This window comes from Rhinichthys klamathensis, unplaced genomic scaffold (assembly GCF_029890125.1).
Source record: "Rhinichthys klamathensis goyatoka isolate OS25496 unplaced genomic scaffold, OSU_Roscu_1.1 h1tg000452l_1, whole genome shotgun sequence".
NCBI classification, from domain to species: domain Eukaryota; kingdom Metazoa; phylum Chordata; class Actinopteri; order Cypriniformes; family Leuciscidae; genus Rhinichthys; species Rhinichthys klamathensis.
Genome location: NW_026606944.1, coordinates 371,197 through 393,340, shown reverse-complemented (window position 1 = coordinate 393,340; position 22,144 = coordinate 371,197). Strand labels below are relative to the sequence as shown.

The following is a 22,144-nucleotide window of genomic DNA, read 5'->3' as shown; positions in this document are numbered from 1 at the left end:
GACAACATGCTGAGCAGGTTCCAAAACCTGTATACCTCATTTACATATGCTTTGTTTCAGAGGGTCTCCACCTCCATGTAATCCCACCCCCTTGAAATGTATAAAGGGTGCGTTCAATTATTTATCCGTCTCGGAGATCCGAATCGGAAGACAGACGTTGCGTAGCAACACGCCCCCTTTCCTCGGATTTCTCCTCTCGGACGTCGGACAACCGTGAGGACACCGAGCAAGAATTCCGTTTCGGAATTCAAGATGGCTGCGCCCTGTGTGACTTGTTAGTATGAATTGTTTTCATTGTTTTTGAACCGCTTTGGTATTTTAAATGACGATTATAATCACTCGTATTACTGCGTCCCCTGTAGGTATGGGAATCGGTTGTTGTGAGTGCAATTACTACGTTGCTAGCGTTGCTAACAGAAGATTAACATGAACTTGAAAATGTTCACTTTATTTCATGTTTTTCAAGTTCTTCTCCTCGGTGTTCTGTAAGGTGAAGCACATACTTATTTTGGAGCGCCTGGTACTCGGCCAGTGCTACCATTACAACGGGTGGCGTCCATTTTTTTCTCCGACTCGGACGCGCAAAACATAATAGAACGCTTGAAGTCTGGACGTGACGTCATATCCGAGGTCCGAGTCGGTTCGTTGGCTATAATAGAACGCACCAATAAACTACAATGTATACTGCCTTAGTTAGACTTGGCTAAGATTTTTGGACAAAGCAGACTACAGCGATGCAACAGCAATAAAGAATCCTGCTTGAAAAGATACTTCAGAGTCTCCTGGTCTTCGCTTCTGAGTTTCCTACACTTTAGAAGAAAAAGTTCACAACAAACCGTTATTATTATTGTCGGAGTGGAATTTGAGCGAATGGTGTATTTCCGGTGAGCTGTACATGAGTGGAACGTGAATGATCAAGTGGACAAACGGCTGCTTTTAAATGCTCATGTGCACTTTGTGAAGAGCGCTCTTGGCATTCGTCTGTGCGCAATTTAGCGTTGACTTTCTTCAAAAGGGAACCGGGGAAGCTTCCGCATAAACGGGCTCGGAAGCACATGTGAAATCACGCCAATTCTATTGGCTGCCGATAATGATATGGCGTGAAATGGTCTGTCACATGACTATAAAATGGACCCTGCATTGAATATCATCATCTTCGTTTCTAGGATTGCGCCATATGTGGAATCGTCAGTAGAGTTGTTCCGATTCCGATACCAGTATCGGAAATGCCTCCGATACTGCCGAAAATGCGGGCATCGGTATCGGCGAGTACTGGAGTCCAGGCACCGATCCGATACCACGTAATTTATTAGAAATAGGAATCTATTTACTGGTTAGCTCCGTTAGCTCTGACACAGTTCTTCTTCGTCGCTCTTAAAACAGTTGCGCTGTGCTGCCATCAGCAGCTGCTGTATTAGAGGGGCGAAGAAGAATTGATCACGTGACGCCTCCAGGAGCTAACTTTAGCGCATCATGTCGGCGGTTTGGCAGTACTTTACTGTGGATGTTCCCACTAGTAAGACGGCGACATGCAACATATGCAAAGAAGCGATTTCGAGGGGTGGCACGAGTGTTGCAAATTTCAACACCAGCAACTTAATCAAACATTTGAAGACGCGTCACGCTAAAGAGCACGACGAATTTACTAAAGCTAAGGGTAAAAAGAAAGACGAACTGCAGCAGCAAACTCTGGAAACTGCCTTCCAGCGACGAGATAAATTCCCCAAAGACAGCCAAAAAGCAACAAAGATAACCGACAAAATTTTGGAGTTTATTGTCCTGGATGACCAACCCCTGTCTGTCGTCGAAAACGTGGGATTTCGCCGCTTAGTGGAGCATTTGGAGCCAAGGTACTGTTTGCCAGGTCGTAAATATATCTCCGAAACTGCGCTACCCAAATTATATGAGACAGTTAGTGAACACATTTTGTGTATGCTGAAAGACGTGCATAGAATCAGCTTTACCACGGACATTTGGAGCTCCGACGTGTGCCCCATGTCTTTGCTAAGTTTAACGTCACACTGGGTGGACAGAGAGTCAACATTTACCCCTCAAAGTGCGGTGCTGCACGCCAACGAGTTCCGAGGGTCACATACTGGCACATTAATTGCCGAAGCAATTGAGAGGATGCTAGTAAAGTGGAAAATCCCCAAGTCCAACGTTCATGTTGTTTTGCGCGACAACGCTAGCAACATGAAGAAAGCCATGGACGAGATGGATGTACCAAGTTTGGGATGCTTCGCCCACACTCTCCAGCTGGCGGTGCATGAAGGGCTACTGTTTCAGAGAAGTGTGAGTGATGCACTGGCAAATGGTAGGAAGATAGTCGCGCATTTCAAACACTCGCCACTGGCTACTACACGCCTGGAGGATATCCAAAAAGATCTCCAAATGCCCACCAAACGTCTGCAACAAGACGTAGCAACGAGGTGGAACAGTAGCTACTATATGGTTGAGAGTTTACTGAGGCAGAAGCGGTCAATTTCAGCATATGGAGCTGACCACGACCTACCAGTGACCCTTACGGCTAACCAGTGGGCTTTACTGGAGAAAACGATCACTGTTCTGGCACCATTTGAAGAACTGACCAGACAGATTAGCTCCTCCACCTCTTCTGCAGCTGAAGTCATCCCCTCAGTCACAGTGCTGAAACGCCTGCTTGCTCGGGAGAACGAGGGGGACACGGGTATAAAAACCATGAAAACAACCCTTCTTGAGGCTGACCAGAAAAGATTCAAGACCATCGAGAATGAGCCCTTGTATGCAGTTGCCACTCTTTTAGATCCACGATTCAAAGACAGGTATGTCTAATTTTTTTCAAATGTCTATATTATAAACAAAATTTTGAAATGGTGTTTTGGATAACTAGAAATTGCATTATTATTGATTACTATTCTGCCCTACAAAGGCAAAGTGCAGTAACTACATATTTGGTCAAAATTGAGTTTAGACTGAAAATGGGCTTCATAACACCTCCTTTGTCTTGTGACAAAAGCTCTTGGTCCAACTGGGTCCCGTTTTAGAGAAATCACTATGTCAAATTTGCAGTAACTACGAAATCCAACCTAATACCGAGGCTAACCGCAGTAAGTGTAGATACTACGTTCTGCCTGTGTTTACCTGGCTTTGACGCAGATACTGCGGTCTGCTTAGTAGCCCCATCCAAAACATTCCATCACACACACCACAAACACGATAGCTGCTAGAAATAGGCTATATGGTAAAACTGACACAAATATCATGGCACAATCCCGAGGAAAAACCATGGTGGAACTTGCTTTGAAACGCAAGTATCCAAACAACGGTAGGAAGATGGATAACATATGAACAACTAACCAGTCAAATAACATCTAAATCTATTTATTATCATAAGCCGGTTTAATAGCGAGCCGCTAGCATATTAAACCATTTTAGCCTACCTGCTCCCTTGAAGACTGTAACATCTATCCAGTCTGGAAATGCTGTCATAATCCAAATACGATCCCGTCACTGTTCTGTTTCTTGCCTTCATTTCTTCTTAAGCTATTTTCGTTTCAGGCAGCTAGTCCAATTGTTGTGAAGTTAACAAGATTACATTTAGTTAGTCGACTGGAGCAAAGTCACTGTTAGTTTAGCATTCTAGTGCTAGCCGATCTCCTGAGGAGAGCCGTGTAGCACCTGCAGCCGCAAGGACGGTCTTGAATTAAATGTCACTTTATCTTGGTTGTTTACTTCTCATTACAAACGCTACATCACATGGTTTAGGTAAAATTTCGCGTTGTTTAATTGATAGCCAATGAAGTTCAAGCTGAAAGTCATGGGTTGCGAAATAACCATCAAGATCAGTCGACTTTTTCCGTTCATATCTTCTACTCTCAATGATTACATTGGCAGTCACTTATTTTGACGTTAATAATTAACGGTTAGATCTAGGCTGGGATTTAATTGGCAAGAGTATTTTTTTCTGTGTAGATAGGCTACGTTTCCAATATGTGCTTTGCAGTTGTCACTGTAGGATAAAATTATAATAAATTAAATGTCACTGACAGCCAGAGGGGCGGGTCTCAAGTCACTGACCGTGACCCAGGGCACACGATCTCATGCAACAACATAACTTTTTTCTCATGCAAACGCATAGGCTAAGTTTACTTTTTCTGATATATTGATATAATAAAATTTAATGAATGAATTTTCTATTAAAATGAAAATCCACAAACCAAAATACCATTGATTGTGTGTAAAATGTTAAGGATGTTTGGAAAAATGACAATGTTGATGACAAAAAAATGTTTAGGACTGCGAAGTGACAGGGACATTAGGACAAAAAATAATTATTGAAGTTCACAAGCAATTTCAATACTCTCAACCTATTATAAACATCTATCAACAAACCACAAAACAGATTAAAAGACATAAGGAATACAAAAATGTGGAAGTCTGAACACATCTAAATTGTAGATACTGCACTTTGCTTTTGTAATAGTGCTCTAGTTGATCAAGGTAATTCAAAGGCAGAGTGCAGTATCTACATTTTTGGGGTCAAAGGTCATATCATTGGTCTTTTTTTATATATATATAATTTTCCTTCCTAAAAAGGTATTAATTGAAAGTATCAACACTATTGGACCTGCTACATGTTGGACTGGCCAGTATGAAAACTTTAGAGGCATTTTTCTCAGTTTCAATGGTGGCGTAGTTACTGCACTTAGCCTTTGTAGGGCAGTATTGCATCAATATGTTACCACAAAAGCTACTATGTAGGAGGTTGTTTATTTGTTTATTTTACACAATAAGAGACATTTATTTATTATTTTTCATTGTTTTTAGATACTTCACAGGAGCAGACAGCATCAAGCATGCCAAGGATGCTCTGACCCGAGAGGTGGAGAAGATGGAGGTGTTATTGAGCAGGACCACACCTGAGGGAGCAGAGACAGTGCCAGAAACCCCCCATAAAGCCCCACGTATGGAAGCACAGCCAGACAGCAGCAGCAGCAGCAGCAGAAAGAGCAGCTTGAAAGGCCTGTTTGAGGAAATCCTGCAGGAGCATGATGAGGAATGTGGGGCAAGTAGCACAAGCACACAAGTTCAAATACAGACATATTTGACAGAGCAAACAGTCCCACGCTCAGACAGTCCATTCCACTACTGGGGAGTCAACCAAATTCGGTTTCCCACCCTGGCTGCCACTGCTGCAAAGTTTCTCTGTGCTCCTTGTACCAGTGTTGACAGTGAGAGACTGTTCAGTGCAGCGTCCAACATTATTGATCCAAGAAGGAACAGGCTAGGAGGAGAGAGGGCAGAAATGCTCATCTTCCTGAAGAAGAATCTGCCTTTGCTCTTGAAATTATGAGCAATACTATATTGCTAAAATGCTACTGCAATGTGTAGCCTACTTGTTTTAAAGTATTTTTTGTTAACTGTGTAGCTGCTGCTCTTTTGATTTGAATTTTTTTGTTTGTTTACTTTATAGGTTGGTGTTGCACTATTGTTAAATACTGCACTATTTAAAGATTTAAATGCCTTTTTATTTTAGTACATAATGGCTGCTGCACTTTCATTTTTTTGAAGAAATCATTAAAGTTGCTGTTGCACAGCACTACTGTTTTAAACTGTTCTATTTAAAAATTGAAATGCCTTTATTTTACAATATTGTGGCTGCACTTTAATTAAAAAAAATGTATTATTCCTATATTTATTTAGTTAAGTTGCACTACTGTTTTATACTGTTCTATTTAAAAATTGAAATGCCTTTATTTTACAATATTGTGGCTGCACTTTAATTAAAAAAAAATTAATCCTATATTTATTTAGTGAAGTTTCTGTTGCACTACTGTTTATACTGTTCTATTTAAAAATAAATTTAAAAATAAATGGATTTCATTTGCTGTATTCATTCATCTTTTACAAAGGGTTTAACCTGAGCCAGGCCTTACCACAATGATAATCATATCACAGTCATGCAGGTGTAGTATGATCTTTTTCTCTTTTTTTTTTAACACACTGGTATCGGTATCGGTACTCGGTATCGGCCGATACCCACAGCACGAGTATCGGTATCGGTACTCGGTATCGGCCGATACCCACAGCACGAGTATCGGAATCGGTATCGGGAGGGAAAGAATGGTATCGGAACATCTCTAATCGTCAGTCTTGTTTATTGATTGTTTGTCAAAAGAAAAAAAGGTTGGAAAGATGGCAAGCAAAAAATTCAGTAAGTATGTGTCTCCAAGTCCGCTCTATATTACGGCTGGTGATTCACACGACTTTTGTGTTGTTTTTTTGCGGAGCATGCACAGTCAGCATTTAAGTGGGCTGGCTGCATGCATTGTGAACGTCTCTCTGAGACTGTTCTGTCACTCCCGCTTTGCTATTTTATCTGAAGAGAGCAGCCAGGCTTGAGTTCCCCGTGGTTTGCGGTAGATCAGATCATGGGGGTCACAAATGGAGTTGGCGATCGTCATGTGCTCTGCTTTTTCTCAGTTCTCACCAGCCAATCCTGAAGCCTTTGTTTCAGACCCAGAAGGCCCCAAGCAGTTTCTTCTGATCGGAACAAAGGCCCGGTGTTGGGTATTTTGGATGTGGCAAGCCAGGGAAATTCAAGGAAATGCCATTCCTCTACCCTGCTCATGAGGAATTACTGGAGGTTTTGACTCAAGTTGTAGAGAGACTCGAGTTGAGTCTTGACTGACCAGTTGAAAAGCAGTAGCGTCATCGTAAAAGCAAATTAGGGCCCTTTCACACCTACCTTGTTTGGTCCGGACTTTCTGACTTTTCAGTTTGGTCCGAATCAAAATTACAGGTGTGAAACCTACCCCGGACCACGGTCCGGACCAAACAGATGAAATTTGGTCCGACGAAAAGAGGTGGTCTCGGTCCGGATCAAACTGAACAAAGATTTGGTTCGTTTCTAGTGTGAAAGCATTTCTGTATGCAGTAGTTTTTTAAGGCACGTTTATAACAGCTACTTGAATCTCCTATTTAAACTAATGCCTAATCCTGGCTTAATATAAGCCCTGAATCTTGAATCCTGTTATTGATCTGAACTAAACAACACTGGCTTGCTTAGTTGGGGTCTGAAAGACACTTCGGTTTCAGTAATATATCAATATGACCACACTGACTGACATCATCGGATGATAACAAAAGTCGAACTGAATTAGGCTGGATGATGGCATTATCGTTTCTGTAGATCTGCTTTACAGATTAATCTCATTTTGCAACATCAACACTGGGATTAAACTGAATTGAATCAACATTAGGCTGCCTCAAACTGAATAACAACATTGCTGCCTTTTGTAGAACTGCTTATTGCTAATTTTAACTTTTCAAATTGAAGAGATTCACACTGTTAAAGTGGTCACACACCAGACGAGAAGCACCGCTCCATCGCACAACGGAGTCATCCTATTCATTATCGCTATGCTACTCCACGGTATTGAACTAAATCTAAAGTGTGTTGTGACCTGGTACCTCCAGTAGATGTCAGCACATGGCAGGGAAACGTATATACTTTTACACTCAGGTTAGAGTATGGCGAAAAATGGGAAAACAAGAGATTAATGGCAAAATGAAAGATTAGAAATGGCTACGTTGATTAGGCCTAAACATTTTTAGCCTATTTTATAGTCACATGGTGACGTAGCTACGCCGCTGAAGTAAAGGCTGGACTTCAAACAAGACATTTCAGAAAGGTGTTCTCTGTTAGAGTTTAACTCCCTTTGGGGTGGACTTTGTACTTTGTAAATGCAGATTGTTTACATTAATGATGGGTCATTAACAAATCGTTCATTTTGTCTGTCATGTGACAAATCAATGAAAGACTCTGGAGGTAAAGTAATAATTTATATTCCTTTCAACTTATCTTTGGGTAGGACGACGTGTTCAGGGAATTTGGCTGATGAAAATATAACGTTTAAAGGTGACCTATAATTCAAAATTGAATTTACCTTGGTATAGTCAAATAACAAGAGTTCATTGCATGGACATGACATAGAGTGAATCTCAAACTGGACTGTTTTCGCGTTCTCATTTAATTCACGTTTATGAAAAACACCCCTGAAAAACGGTCGGTTCTCCACACAATACCGACTGTGACGCAATAGTCGGGATCATTAATATGTACGCCTCCAAATATTTGCATAATGCCAGCCCTCAATGCCAGTCGGAACTGCGCAGCCGAAGCATGGCAGTTGCTCAGTGTGGATGTACACATGAACACAAAAGTATTTTTTAGTTCCTTCATCTGAGCCTCTGAAGAAACAATGGGTTAATTTTATTTTCTCTGGAAATTTCCAAACATTTCACCGACGACTGTTTCCTCAACTTGGGCCAATACAGAGCTGGCCTCGGATCGAGCTACCAAGCAACACTTTCTGATGTGTAATTGTTCAAGTTCAGACATTTAATCTTTCTCTCAAAATCGTTCAATACTGTTTATGCATCAGTAAGTCAAGCCAGTGACTAAAATATCAGCTTCACATCGTTTCTTTTAGTAGTATGAAAATAATCGTATATAAATTGTGAACAAATTATATACAGAAAGCGATCAAAGAACAATCTTTCCACACAGCGCGAGTTTATCTGGACACTTGCCAAACTCGTTATGAAATCAATGACGCACGTTACTGCACAACGAAGCTCTTACTGTATTTACATCATCGTGTTTGCATTGGTGAAAGCAGAGAGAGTGCAGAAACTGCTTTGCAATGATAAGATCTTCATTCTCGCGATCAACACACTGTCATCTGCTCAATGCTCATCACGGCAACATTTTATGTGATGGGAATAGATCTAAATACTTTAAAAACATCTCACGATTCGTTAATCTCGATAGCTGTTATAGTAAAAACGTATAATAGCAGTAGTAAAAGTATTCGGGAGAGAGTTTCACATGTAATGCGTTGCTATTTCATATGCAAGCATGTCAGCCAATCACAGCAGTGGCCGCGGTTACACTGAATCCCACAGCAGACACGCCCCTTCAAACAGAGTGTTCAAATCAGAGGCTAAAAGCAGGCTAGGAAAAATGCCATTTATTTCTAAATTATGATTATTTTTTATCTAAAAAACATACTAACATTATAAGGGTAACCCAGGAAACATTATAAAATAATAAAAAAAACATTCTAGGGCACCTTTAAGGCCACTCAATGAATGAAATGACTTGAATAAACATTAGTTTATATTAGGGCTGTCAGTTAAACGCGTTGTTAACGCAAACCCATTTTAACGGCGTCAATATTTTTATCGCGCGATTAACGGTCTTTTTGGCCAAGCAAACTTTGTAGTTTTTTTCACATGCTTTTGCAACAGGACGCGGCATGCGCGTGAACCATTCATTTCAATGGCTTTGCGCTGCGCGAGGACGTTTTGTTGCTTCGTCGACCAAAGCGCAAGCGGATCTAGCTAGACCGGAAACAAAACAACAGGCACGACGCCTACACACTTGTTTGGGCCAAATAGTTGGTTAACGTTACATTTTGAGTGGATGACGAGCGCGAGACGCCGAAATGGATGCCAATAAGATTTTGAATATAAAGTTTACTTTTAAAAAGTTGCCAAATGGTTCCATTGAAAAGACCGAAGTGATCTGTGTGTTTTGTTGTTGTGAACTGAGCTATCATCATCGCAGCACGTCCAGTCTGAAATACCACTTGATGGCCAAGCACACACACACACACAGCTGATGCGAATCCTCCGCCCCCTCGTCAATATCAGGACCTCGTCAGTATTTATTTCACCCTTTTATTGATGGACAGTGTTAGATTGTGTGAGAGATTATTTGCTCCAAGTGAGAATGTTAGTGTGAAATTGAACAGTATGCCAATATTGTTTTCAATAAAAAACTTTTGCAAAAAGCAAGCCGATTCACTTTTCCATGTTGATAAGAGCATTAAAATGAGAAAAAAAATAATGGGACAAAAAAAAAATCAAGAGACATTTACAATAGATAAAAATGTGCGATTAATCGCGAATTAACTATGACATTAATGCGATTAATTGCGATTAAATATTTTAATCGTTTGACAGCACTAGTTTATATTTGTATAGATGAACGAGTAAAATGAGCCGATATTTCAATCACTAATTAACATGCACAAACAGATATATTATGCACTAAAGGAAAGGTAAAATGAAAAAAAAAAATCATTATAGGTCCTATTTAATGTGAAGAATATCCCATACGTGTGCTTTTTGTTGGAAGGCTGGTGTTTTTGACATAAGCAAGCAATAAGGTATGAGAGGCTGTGCTGTATTGCGCATAAGTTACGGCTGAAGGACATTGTTAGCAACCCCTTCAGCCGTGACTTATTCACGATTTATTACACGGCTCTGTGGAATACTTGATTCTGATTGGTCAATCGCGCCATCCCATTCCCAGATAACAACCGCTCAAAACAGATAACGTAACGCAGGCTCATCTGGGTTACTGAAGTCAGCAGCGGTGTACTCTTGCTAGGAATGTTTTTTTCTTGGTGGAAATTTTTGCTTTTGGTGAGCTAATAAAATATTAAAACAGTCAGTCGAATTAATATTTTGTGTACAGTTATTTAATTATGCCATCCAGCATCGTGGAATCGCTCTCTCGTTTCATAAAATTGCAGCTGCTGCCATTTTGTGACTTTTGTAATTATAAGATACAAACAGGTATTATTTTAAAATGGTTTAATCTGAAATCAATCTCTTTATCTCCATAATTATTTATGTGGGAAAATACTGTGTAATAAGTGGTATGACTGTATATACCGTATCTCTTAAATGTCCATCTATTTTGAACTTGCCGCGCTGCAACGGAAACTTTGCATTTAAGGACCAATAAAATATTTAGACTCAGATCAATATTTTGGGTCTAATTATTTACTTATGTGGCAAGTAACCGTGTAATAAGTGGGATAATGTACATTCAACCGGTTGTTCTCTCAAAATAAACCCCCTTCAGTCTGATGAAAGATTGTTAAATTGTTAAAATTAGCAATTTTTTATTATTATTTTGTATGTTTCAGCTACTTCAACATTATAATTTAATGTCATAACAAATACCCAATGTGGAAGTAGGATCTTCTGGGCTGCACTTAAAGGGATAGTTCACCCAAAAATGAAAATTAGCCCATGATTTACTCACTGTGAAGCCATCCAAGGTGTATATCACATTCTTCTTTCAGACGAATACAATCGGAGTTATATTAAAAAATGTCCTGACTCTCCATACTTTATAATGGGAATCAATGGGTATATTTTTTTGGAATTTTGGAAAGGTCTTTTGAAGTGAAGCAATTCAAGGGTTACTCTTTTGGTTTAAGTCTACTTGCGTACGGCCGTCTGCCGGAAGCTAGTTATTTTAGTCAAAGTTTTAAATATGGATATTTTTCTTACACGAACGCATTGCTCCACATAAGACCTTTATTAACCCCCTCTAGAGTCGCTTCAAGCACTTTTATCATGGATGGATGGATGCGCTTTGATGGACTTCCCAAAAAATATACCCATTGACTCCCATCAAGAGCCAGGACATTTTTTAATATTACTCTGATTGTATTCGTCTGAAAGAAGAATGTCATGTAGACCTAGGATGGCTTCACGGTGAGTAAATCATGGGCTAATTTCATTTTTGGGTGAACTATCCCTTTAAATGCAGCATTAGTATTTTTCTGGTCATGTGATGGTCCACATGTGGGACCTCTGCTCCGTGTCAAATAAAACCTCTTGCTTGTTCTCCCTCCTCCACCATCATACTGATGGCGTTCCACGCCCCCTAATGCTGATTGGCTACATGTTTGTTGTGGTGCTCGGTACGAAAACGTTTCAACAGCGTTTTTGAAAAATCGATTATTGCACCTTTAATTAGGACACTCATATGACATTCTTCAAAACATTATTATTCATTTCTGTAGTGATGGACCTTTTAATAAAGATCAAATGACTGAGTTCAGCTTTGAGAATGAAACCAACCTGTTTGTTCCTCCGTTTCTTCTTTTTTCACACTGAATACTTCTTCAATCTTCATGTCTTCAGTCTCCTCTTTAATAAACCCCATGTCTTCACTCTCCTCTTTAATAGCCGCCATCTTTATAATAGAGTCTCGTGGATCTCAGTCGCTTCACCAGGAGTTTTTCTGTGTGTTTGTCCTGTTTAAGATGAGAATAATTAACAGAAAGAATTATAAATCCACACTAAGCGTCCCAATCAGCTCTAGTAGTAGGGAGGTTAAGCCCAAAAAATAGGCCTTTGACTTCAAGTCATGATGCAAAGGTCTCCTTTGGTATGGAAGTACCTTAGGGTCATACAAATAAATTTATCCTAAGACACAAGTGAGATCACACTTTGTATCAGAAATAAACATGTTTTTTCAAAAATGGCCGCCAATGCGCCGAAAATACTCTAGAGCCCATATCTTTGCTTCTGTTATCGCTATAATGACAAATTTGGTGTCAAAGTGTACATTCTTGGGGTCAAGGAATCCAATAAAATTGGTTTCAAGTTTAAAAAAATAATAATTTTCCCCATACCATGACAATTGGGGGTAAATATGCACATTTCACATAAAAATTGTCATCAGAGTGACTTTACTTATCTTTTCGTTCAAAAACTTTAATTTTGTATTTAAGCAGTGCAGCTACTTCTGTACATTACATTTGTCCTAAGTAGCATGAGATTTCGACCAGTCAGGAGTAGCCTATAGCATATCAGTTCCTGCAACAACACATCCCATCTGCACCAGGAGCTGTGACAGCTGTTGAAGGTCAGAGGTGACAGGTTAACACTTTGAGGTTCGTATGACTTTCTCATTAAATAATTTTTTTTTTTTAATGTTAGATAACTAATAAATAGCTAGCTAGTTGACTATGGAAAAAAAAACCTTAGAGGGAAAACCTCTTTTCTCGAGAATACTGAAGCCAAAAATTAACCTTATAATTTGTATTAATTTAAAACACACTTGCTGCAGCTAGCAGACCTAGGCGAGGCAGCTCGCGCGCCTATTGGATGCTATGCGGCAACTGCTGCAACCTATCGAGGCACTGCTCGTGACGTAAGCAACAATGAGTGGGCGAATGGGCGTGGCTTATGCCTATATAAGCCAGAGCTCGATAAGATGCTCCTTGGTTTTCATCGACTGAAGCGAAACCAGATGGTAGCACAAGCACGGCAGGGTTACGCAACACTCATTCCCTCTTCTAGAGAGAACCGAGGTTACGTTAGTAACCGTGACGTTCTCTTACGAGAGTACTCTCGTGTTGCGTAAGCTAGCTTACGCTACGGGAATCCAATTTAAAACGCCGTGCGTGCTAAATCTACCACAACACTGACCCAAGGGCGAGCGCCCTGAGTTCATATGATATGGGGATATAAAAAGCCGACATTGGGAATGGGCTTAATAAGAATGATATAAGGTAAACGTGGTTACCTTAAATGCATAGAGGGTGCTTAACACGGTATAACAGTCAGGGGAGGCAATAGCCTGCCTGAACTGAAAACTTTGCAGTCCGCGGAACCGAGTCCGGCAGAACTGAGCGGATAAACTAAACTGACAACAGTCTAGCTTGGAGCGCGGGAACTTCCAGGTTATAGAACCCTATAAATGTAGACAGAGAGGCCCAGCCTGCCGCCATACAGATATCGTGAAGGGAAATCCCACTGGACCAGGCCCATGAAGAGGCATGCCTCTAGTGGAATGAGCTCTGACGCCCAGAGGGCAACGAAGGCTCTTAGATGTATAAGCCAGTGAGATAGCGTCCACTTTCCACCTGGAAAGGCTATGTTTCGAGGCAGCTAGACCTTTAGATCGGCCACCAAACGAAACAAATAGCTGTCCTGACCGTCTGAAAGCAGCCGAACGTTCCAAGGGCCCTAACCAGGCAAAGGAGATTCACGTCAGACTCGCTGTCAGATCCGAAGAGAGAATGTCAGATTGAAGAGGCGGTGGTACCAGTACCAGTCGGTCGCCTTCCAAGGTTTCAGAGCTGCGACGCATTTCTGATTGACCCTGAGGCGAAACAGATCGGAGGCCCAAGCTTGAGACGGCACTCGTGCTTTCAGCCACCACTGCAGTGGGCGCATGCGAAGCAGACCCAGCTGGAGTACTGATGATGATGAGGCCATGAGGCCCAGCATCTTCTGAAATCTCTTGAGCGGGACTATAGTGCCGCAATGTTCAGTATGCGCTCTGGCGATAGTCGCGCTGTCATTGACAGCGAGTTCAGCTCTGTGCCCAGAAAGGATATTTCCTGGCTCTTCGCCCAATTGACTGTGAGACCAAGATTCTCGAGGTGTTCGAGTAATATGGTCCTGTGTTCTATGAGCTCTGAATGAGATCGAGCTAGAATCAGCCAATCGTCCAAATAGTTCAAAGCTGGCATTCCCTGAAGTTTCAGGGGCGCGAGAGCCGCGTCCATGTACATCATAATATACAGGATGCCAGGGACAGGCCGAACGGTAGGACTGTGTATTGATATGCCTGGCCCTCGAAGGTGAATCTCAAAAATCGCCTGTGACGAGAGAATGTCAGACTCGCTGTCAGATCCACAGAGACTTGTGCTCTGAAAGGAGTGGCAAGTACTTTGGGGACATAATCATGTCTTGGTTTGAGGATGACCTCGGAGTCATTAGGCCCAAACTCAAGGCACGACGCACTAACAGAAAGTGCGTGTAAGTCACCCACCAGCTTGACTGAGGCGATAGCCACCAGAAAGGCGGTTTTCAATGAGAGATACTTAAGGTCCACAGACTGTAGAGGTTCGAAAGGGGCACCCTTCATGGCCTCCAGGACCAAGGAAAGGTCCGAGGGGGGGCGAGGAGGGTTCATCCTTCTAGCTCCCCTGAGGAAGCGGACTACAAGGTCGTTCCTACCCAGTGACTGGCCATGCGAATGTTTGACAAACGCAGCAATAGCCGCCACATATACCTTGAGCATGGATGGGGATCTACCCTTATCCAAGAGCTCCTGTAGGAAGGAGAGAACCTCCGACACCCCACAATCTTGTGGATCCAGGTTGCGAGCTGAGCACCAACCTGAGAACACTGACCACTTGGAACCATAAAGCCATCTAGTAGAGGGCGCTCTAGCTTGCGTAATCGTGTTTAACACTCCGTCGGGGAGACTGATGGGTACCCGTTGATGGCCCACACATGCAGAGCCCAAAGCTCGGGTCGTGGGTGCCAAATCGTACCCCCGGCCTGTGAGAGGAGATCTCTCCTCAATGGGACAGGCCACGGAGGCAAGCTCTGAAGCTGCATCAGCTCCAGAAACCAAACTTGGTTCGGCCAGAACGGAGCTACTAGAAGTACACAGGAACCGTTCTCCCTTATAGGCTTGATTACCTGTGGTAACAGCATGATCAGAGGGAAAGCATAGAGAGGGCGGCTGGGCCAGTGATGGGCAGCCCAGCCGCCAGTGATGGGCTGGGCCAGTGATGGGCTGGGCCAGTGATGGGTGCTGAACCCATACAAGGATGCGTTCTGCCAGTGCATGAAGGTTCCGTGATCTCAGACTGCCCTGGCGATTTATGTAGGAAACCACCGACATGTTGTCCGTGCGGACAAGGACATGGTGGCCCTTTAGAAGGGGAAGGAAGAACCGCAAGGCGTTCTCGACCGCCTTCATCTCTAGACAGTTTATGTGCAAGCTCTTTTCTTGGCTTGACCACAGGCCAAAAGTCGGTCTGCCCTCATAGAGGGCGCCCCAGCCCGAATTGGAGGCGTCTGTCGAAACCACTATCAGTTTAGAGATTACTCCCAGGTTTACACCTGTCTGATACCAGTCGACCGCCTTCCAGGGCTCCAGAGCTGTGACACAGTTCTGAGTTACCTTGAGACGTAAACGACCGGATGCCCATGCTCGACGCAGGACCCACGTCTTCAGCCAGTGCTGTAAAGGGCGCATGCGAAGCAGACCTAAACGAAGAAATTATTAAGTTGTGAATGGACTGTGTGTTTGGCATGCGTTTTTTAATAAAAAATTGCATACTTCACCTCCAATTGTCATGTTAAGGACAACATTATTGTTTTTTAGTCTTGGAACCTATTTTATTGGACTCCTTGACCACAAAAATGTACCCGTTGATACCAAATTTGTCATTATAGCTATGACAGAAGCAAAGATATGGGCCTCTCAAGTATGGTCGGCGGCCATTTTTAAAAAATGTGTGTATATAAGATACAAAATGTGATCTCACTTGTGTCTTAGGATAAATTTATTTCTATGGCCCTAAGGTACTTCCATACCAAAGGGGACCTTTGCATCATGACTTGAAGTCAAAAGTCACTTAACCTCCCTACTATAGTTCAATAGTCCTTAAATGATCTGATTAGACAAAAAAAAAAAAAAACACTCAAAACTAGGACTACAATTTCATAAAATAATTTAGGCCACTTAATATTTAGTTATGCTTAACATTAAGGCTCGTACACACCGGGACGAATATCGGCGCGCGTTATTCGCCAGCGTTTTTCAACGCGTTTTTTGTGTTCACACCCAAGCGATTTTCGCTGACGATGAGCCGAGTGGACATGCAAATTCATTCCCTGACATTAGATGGAGCGCATTTGCTCTGCAATACCACTCCATAACAGTTCTCTTTTATCAAGATTTAGATGTAGTCGCTGTCGCGTTTGTCATATAGTTCTTTATGTTCCGACAGCAACGAGACCAGCAGCTCTACATTCATCTGGCCTTGCATCTTCCTCGTCTTATTTCTTCCCGCCAGTGTAGACCATAGATATCCATAATAAAGGCCATATTTGGCCAGCAGCGCGGACGAGACATCTAGCCTTTATTATGGATATCTATGGTAGACGCTACTTGGCGTATATCTTCTTCGCCGTTACGTATGTGTGCTCGGCAAGACCGTTTTGTGTTTGAGCGCCCCCAAGTTGTGTTTTACTGTAACTTCAGAAGCTCCAGACACGTGAGCAAAAGCGCCAATCTCATTGGTCGGATAGTTTTTGACGCGGCGTGTCAAACTAAAAAAACGAACCCGAGGCGTTTTTACGCGTGGCGTTTTTCGCGTCGGTGTGCACACTCACATTGTCACGAGGCGTTAAACGTCGACGAATATCGCACGGGAAATTCGTCCCGGTGTGAACAGGCCTTTAGATATTTAAAGATGTGTAGATTACATTTAATAGATAACATTTGCAGTTGGTTTGTTAAAGGGGTCATATGATGCTATTTTCAAAGATAATTATTTGGTGTAACAGAATATGTTACCATGTTTTAGTGTGCAAAAAACACATTTCACATTCTCTACATTATTGTCTATGCTCCATCTTTCTAAAACGCGTCAAATTCTGCAAAAACTCTCCTTACGAAATGCGTAGTGTGCTCTGATTGGCCAGCTGACCCAGTGCGTTGTGATTGGCCGAACACCTCAAGCGGGTATTGGAAATGTTAAGCTCCTTCCAAAGCAATTATAAAGACAGTTAATTACGTCATCAGTTTTACCATATAAGTTCAAGCCTGAGTCGGATTCTGAAAATGCAGATGACCAAGCCGAAGCTGATCGATCAGTTTCTCATCTATTCAACGAGATAAACAGGGAATAGAGAATATGTTTGTACACATAAATCCATCTCTGCACTTTTGATAAAAAAACAACAACAACCAATATGCGTTACTACTGCACAAAAGAAATAATAAAACATACTTACATAATCAGATTCAGAAGCGCCAGATTGCCCTAGCAAAATTGGAATTATCCCTTTTTTTCCAGATATAGCCTTTGTGCACAGCCAGTCTTTTACTCTCCCAGGTTCAGAAAAATACGCTCCACAAGCCGCGTTCAGTGCCGCTGATGACGTAAGACGCTGCTGACGTGTGTCTGGTGCGCCCGAGCTTCGTTTACAGTCTGAGGGAGACGCACGCTGTAAACAAAACAATCTTCGCAAACATGTGTAAGGATTTCCACACAGAGGAAGACTTGCATTTTTTTGCCCAGCCATATTTATTTGAACCCGAATACACGTACGCACCAGACACACGTCAGCAGCGTCTTACGTCAGCAGCGTCACTGAACGCGGATCCACAACAGAACCGGATTACACACACACACACACCAGACACACGTCAGCAGCGTCTTACGTCAGCAGCGGCACTGAACGCGGATCCACAACAGAACCCGAATACACACACACACACACACACACACACACCAGACACACGTCAGCAGCGTCTTACGTCAGCAGCGGCACTGAACGCGGATCCACAACAGAACCGGATTACACACACACACACACACACACACACACACACACACCAGACACACGTCATCAGCATCACTGAACGCGGATCCACAACAGAACCGGATTACACACACACACACACACACCAGACCAATGTATTAACAATATGTTAAATGTCACCAAAATACACATGAGAAAAAGAGTTCCTCATATTATTGTTTATTGTTTTTTAATTATTTTTATTTTTATTTTTTTTAAATAAATAATCTGGATTGAATTGACAGATGGGGAAAAACTCGCTTCTAATAAAAATAAAAAAAACGCTAAGATTTCGGAAAAAATACAATCCTTTTTTAACCTTTTGGCTTCCCGTACATTCAATTGTGCTTTTTGCTCATCTGGGCAACTACGCATGATTTGTAGTTTGATTGCGTGAAGGGAACAGGAATTCCGGTAAGGAACAGAATCGACTGCTACACCCAGTGCCGATCCAAGTTGATTGAAAACAGTCAAAGAATAAGTACAACAATATAGAACAGAATGAGGTTCAAACACACAATATTTATTGAATAGAGTATTTTCTATAGAATGTTAAGATAATAAGTGAATATTATTAAGTAAGTGAATATTAACGTAAACATAAATAAGAATAAAATAATAAATTATAACCCTGAGCTTTGGCTTTTGGGATTAACTTTGGTTCTTTCTACAGCCTGGGCATTTTCGGCATCAGTATGATTTTTTAATTTTTTATTATGCATGTTGAAGCAATTCTTGATTTATGGTTAATCAAGAGGGATGTGCATCCATTTTGACCAGTATGTCCAGCTAATCAACATTTTTAATTCAATATAGCCTATAAATCAATAGTCAATCAATGTCAAATTGTCAATACATTGCTTTCTATCTTGCATAATTAGTGCAGTTGTTTAGAGTTTTTAACTACACTGAGACAAGATAATCAGTGTCTTGTTTTGAAAGTATAATGTGTACTTTGATTGGGAGTGCCATCATTCACGTGCATGTATTGTACAGTATGTCTGGTCTCCACATATTTCTGCTTGAAAAATGCGAGTTTCATTTCGGCAACGCGCATTTGAACGCACGATAACACAATCGACGCGGTTATGTTTTCCGAGCTGCAGTAAACAAACACCGTTGCACTTTGTCGTTTATCAAAATCAAACGTAATAAATAATTGTATTTTACTCTCACTTTTGTCAGCCACAAAGTGATGCAAGAGATGCACTGCCTGCCCAGCTAGGTTAGCAAGACCGAAAAACATCAAACTTTGCTGACATCAAACTTAGAGAGGAGAAAACACAAGTTTACCTGATTGTTGTTCCCGCAATTCACTCTCATGGTTTTTTTTTTGATGGCGCGCTATGACTATGACACGAGATGGAGGCGCTTAAGTAATTTGCGTGGCCCTACGCCGGTCGCGTGCAGTCTATGGTCGCGTGCAGCGTTTGCCCTTCATACTGACTTTCACTTTCGGTGCCCGAATGGAAGTGAATGAGGCTTTGCGATTTTTTTTTTAATCTAGGCCTACGTGAAATTCTGCATCCATTGTACGATTTAATTTTTTTCTTGGAAGGGCAACTTGAGTGAGAAGGGCAACTTGAGTGAGAAGGGCATATGGGCAGTTGCCCGGGCAACCTGAGCAACCCCCCTGTGCACGTCCCTGCACCAGACACACGTCATCAGCATCACTGAACGTGGCTTGACAACAGAACCGGAAGACAATACAATGCTGAATAAAGTCGTAGTTTTTGTTATTTTTGGACCAAAATGTATTTACGATGCTTCAAAACATTCTAACTAACCCACTGATGTCACATGGACTACTTTGATGATGTCTTTATTTCCTTTCTGGACAAGGACAGTATACCGTACATACATTTACAATGGAGGGACAGAAAGCTCTCGGACTAAATCTAAAATATCTTAAACTGTGTTCCGAAGATGAACGGAGGTCTGACGGGCTTGGAACGACATGAGGGTGAGTCATAATGACATAATTTTCATTTTTTTGGGTGAACTAACCCTTGAAAAAGAAAAGCTGAACATTAGTTCACAAATAATATATATATTGTTTAAATTGTTGCTGCCTTTAGTACTTAGTTCGGAATAAATGTTTAAATGTGCAAAAATACTAACTTGTTGAAATGTATACTTGATGTTAATAAATAGTAGAACATTACATAGTTAAAAAAAGAAAATAAATGTTTTTGGTTTCTTTTTTTTATGTGATGATTATTTAACCAGGAAAATGAAGTGTAGTGGATGTAAATGTACATTTGATATAGGCTACAGTATAAAAATGTGAAGACTTTGCTTCCTCATTTTAAAACACCACCACTGGTTTAAACATAATAACGTTACGTTTTGATTGTATTCTAGCTACATAATGTGCATATAATGTGATTTGTACATGCATGCATATTCATGTTATATCTGCGCGACCGCGTCGCAATGTGTGCCAAATGAGCGATTATTATCAGTGCAGTTCATTTTTAACGGATAGGCCCTATGGAGTAACGTAGTGAACACTGCACAGGGAACTCACCTTTAGGTCACGTTCAGTTTTGAAAAGCTCCGTTTCTGCTTCTTTGCTTGTCAGTGGCCGAAATTGCTTTTACTAAAAACTGATTCACGATATAGGGAACATTCCTTGTAGAAACTATACGATTGATTGTACTATTTGTATGGACGTAAACACCTTAAATGCTTAAAAATACAAACCTCACAACAGATGCACGGTCTCGGCGCCTCCTAATGACGTCACATCGACAGACCAAAATAAAAGTCCATCACAGATGAATCGATGTACAAACAAAATGTGCAAAACGCATATATAATATATAAATAAATATACATGTATATATTAATCTTCTGCTCACCAAAGGCTGCGTTTATTTTATCCAAAATGCACCAGAACAGTAATCTTGAGAAATATTTTTTACAATTTAAAAGAACTGTGTTCTATTCTAATATTATAAAATGCAGTTTATTCCTCTGTTGGTGGGTCATTATACGAAAACGTGCCATTTTGTGTCCCTCAGAAAAAAAAGCTCTGTAAATCTTAATAAACCATAAAACAAGTAAAATATTTTATAATTTAGTTTCCATAATATGTCTCATAATATAAGAATAAATTAATTTCTGCTTCTTTTGTTTTTATAGGATTTTAATCACATTTTTGTCCAAAGCATCTTGCAGAAATGTTGAAAATGGCCTGTCCCTCAGTATGATTTTTCTACTTCTACTTGCTATCAAGGCCAAAAAAGTCAAACTATTATAAAAAAACACATACTTATATAAAGCCTTAAGTGTCAGTTCATTAGTTATGAATGGATTTTATTCTTAACATGTGTCAAATTTAGAAAAAAAACACAATTTAGTCGGGTACCTAGGTTCGCGTCAACCCTGTTACTTTTTATGAAAACACCTCTTTAAAGATAATGGACTATTCCAAAAGTTGCATCAGTTCCAGGAAATGACATCATCTGCCTTTCATGAAGTTGATTGTAGAAGACAAGTAAGTGTTCTCTTCTTTTAATGATTTTTTTTTTGTTTATGTAATGTCTGAAAGATGGGGACACGCTCATTGTGTCAGCCCTGTTACCAGAAAAGCATACGTTAAAACGTTATTTGTACATATTTAAAAATGTACATATATAACAACATTTAAGCCTCTCATTAAGGCACATAATGTAGTGTTATTACCTATACCTCATGGCTAGTAATTAGTTACCGTCAACCCTGTTACCATTCCAGGGTAACAGGGTTGACGAAAGTATGCTTTGTGTGTCTTACCCATGTTGTATACCCAAGACGGGTTAAATCGAGGGCAACTGGACTTGGTACTTCCATATTTTAAGATATTTTGCCTCTCATCCAAGGGGTTTCTTCAGTTCTAAATGACTGATGGGGAGTGCCAGGTTTTTGAACCTCTGTGGGGTTGTCACCCCTGAGCCAACCCTTC

The 22,144-nt window shown here is 41.0% G+C and overlaps 1 protein-coding gene across 2 annotated transcripts in view; it reads right to left on the bottom strand.

The window, feature by feature from the left end:
• Window positions 1-22,144, bottom strand: part of LOC130071676 (zinc finger protein 721-like) — an 85,900-nt gene that overhangs the window by 4,932 nt on the left and 58,824 nt on the right. Inside the window, exon 3 of one of the 2 annotated variants that reach the window (XM_056236534.1) lies at window positions 11,932-12,018. The exons of the other annotated variant lie outside the window; for it this stretch is intronic. Coding sequence (XP_056092509.1) covers window positions 11,932-12,018 — 87 coding nt within the window. The remainder of the gene's footprint in view (window positions 1-11,931; window positions 12,019-22,144) is intronic. 2 annotated transcript variants of the gene reach the window in all.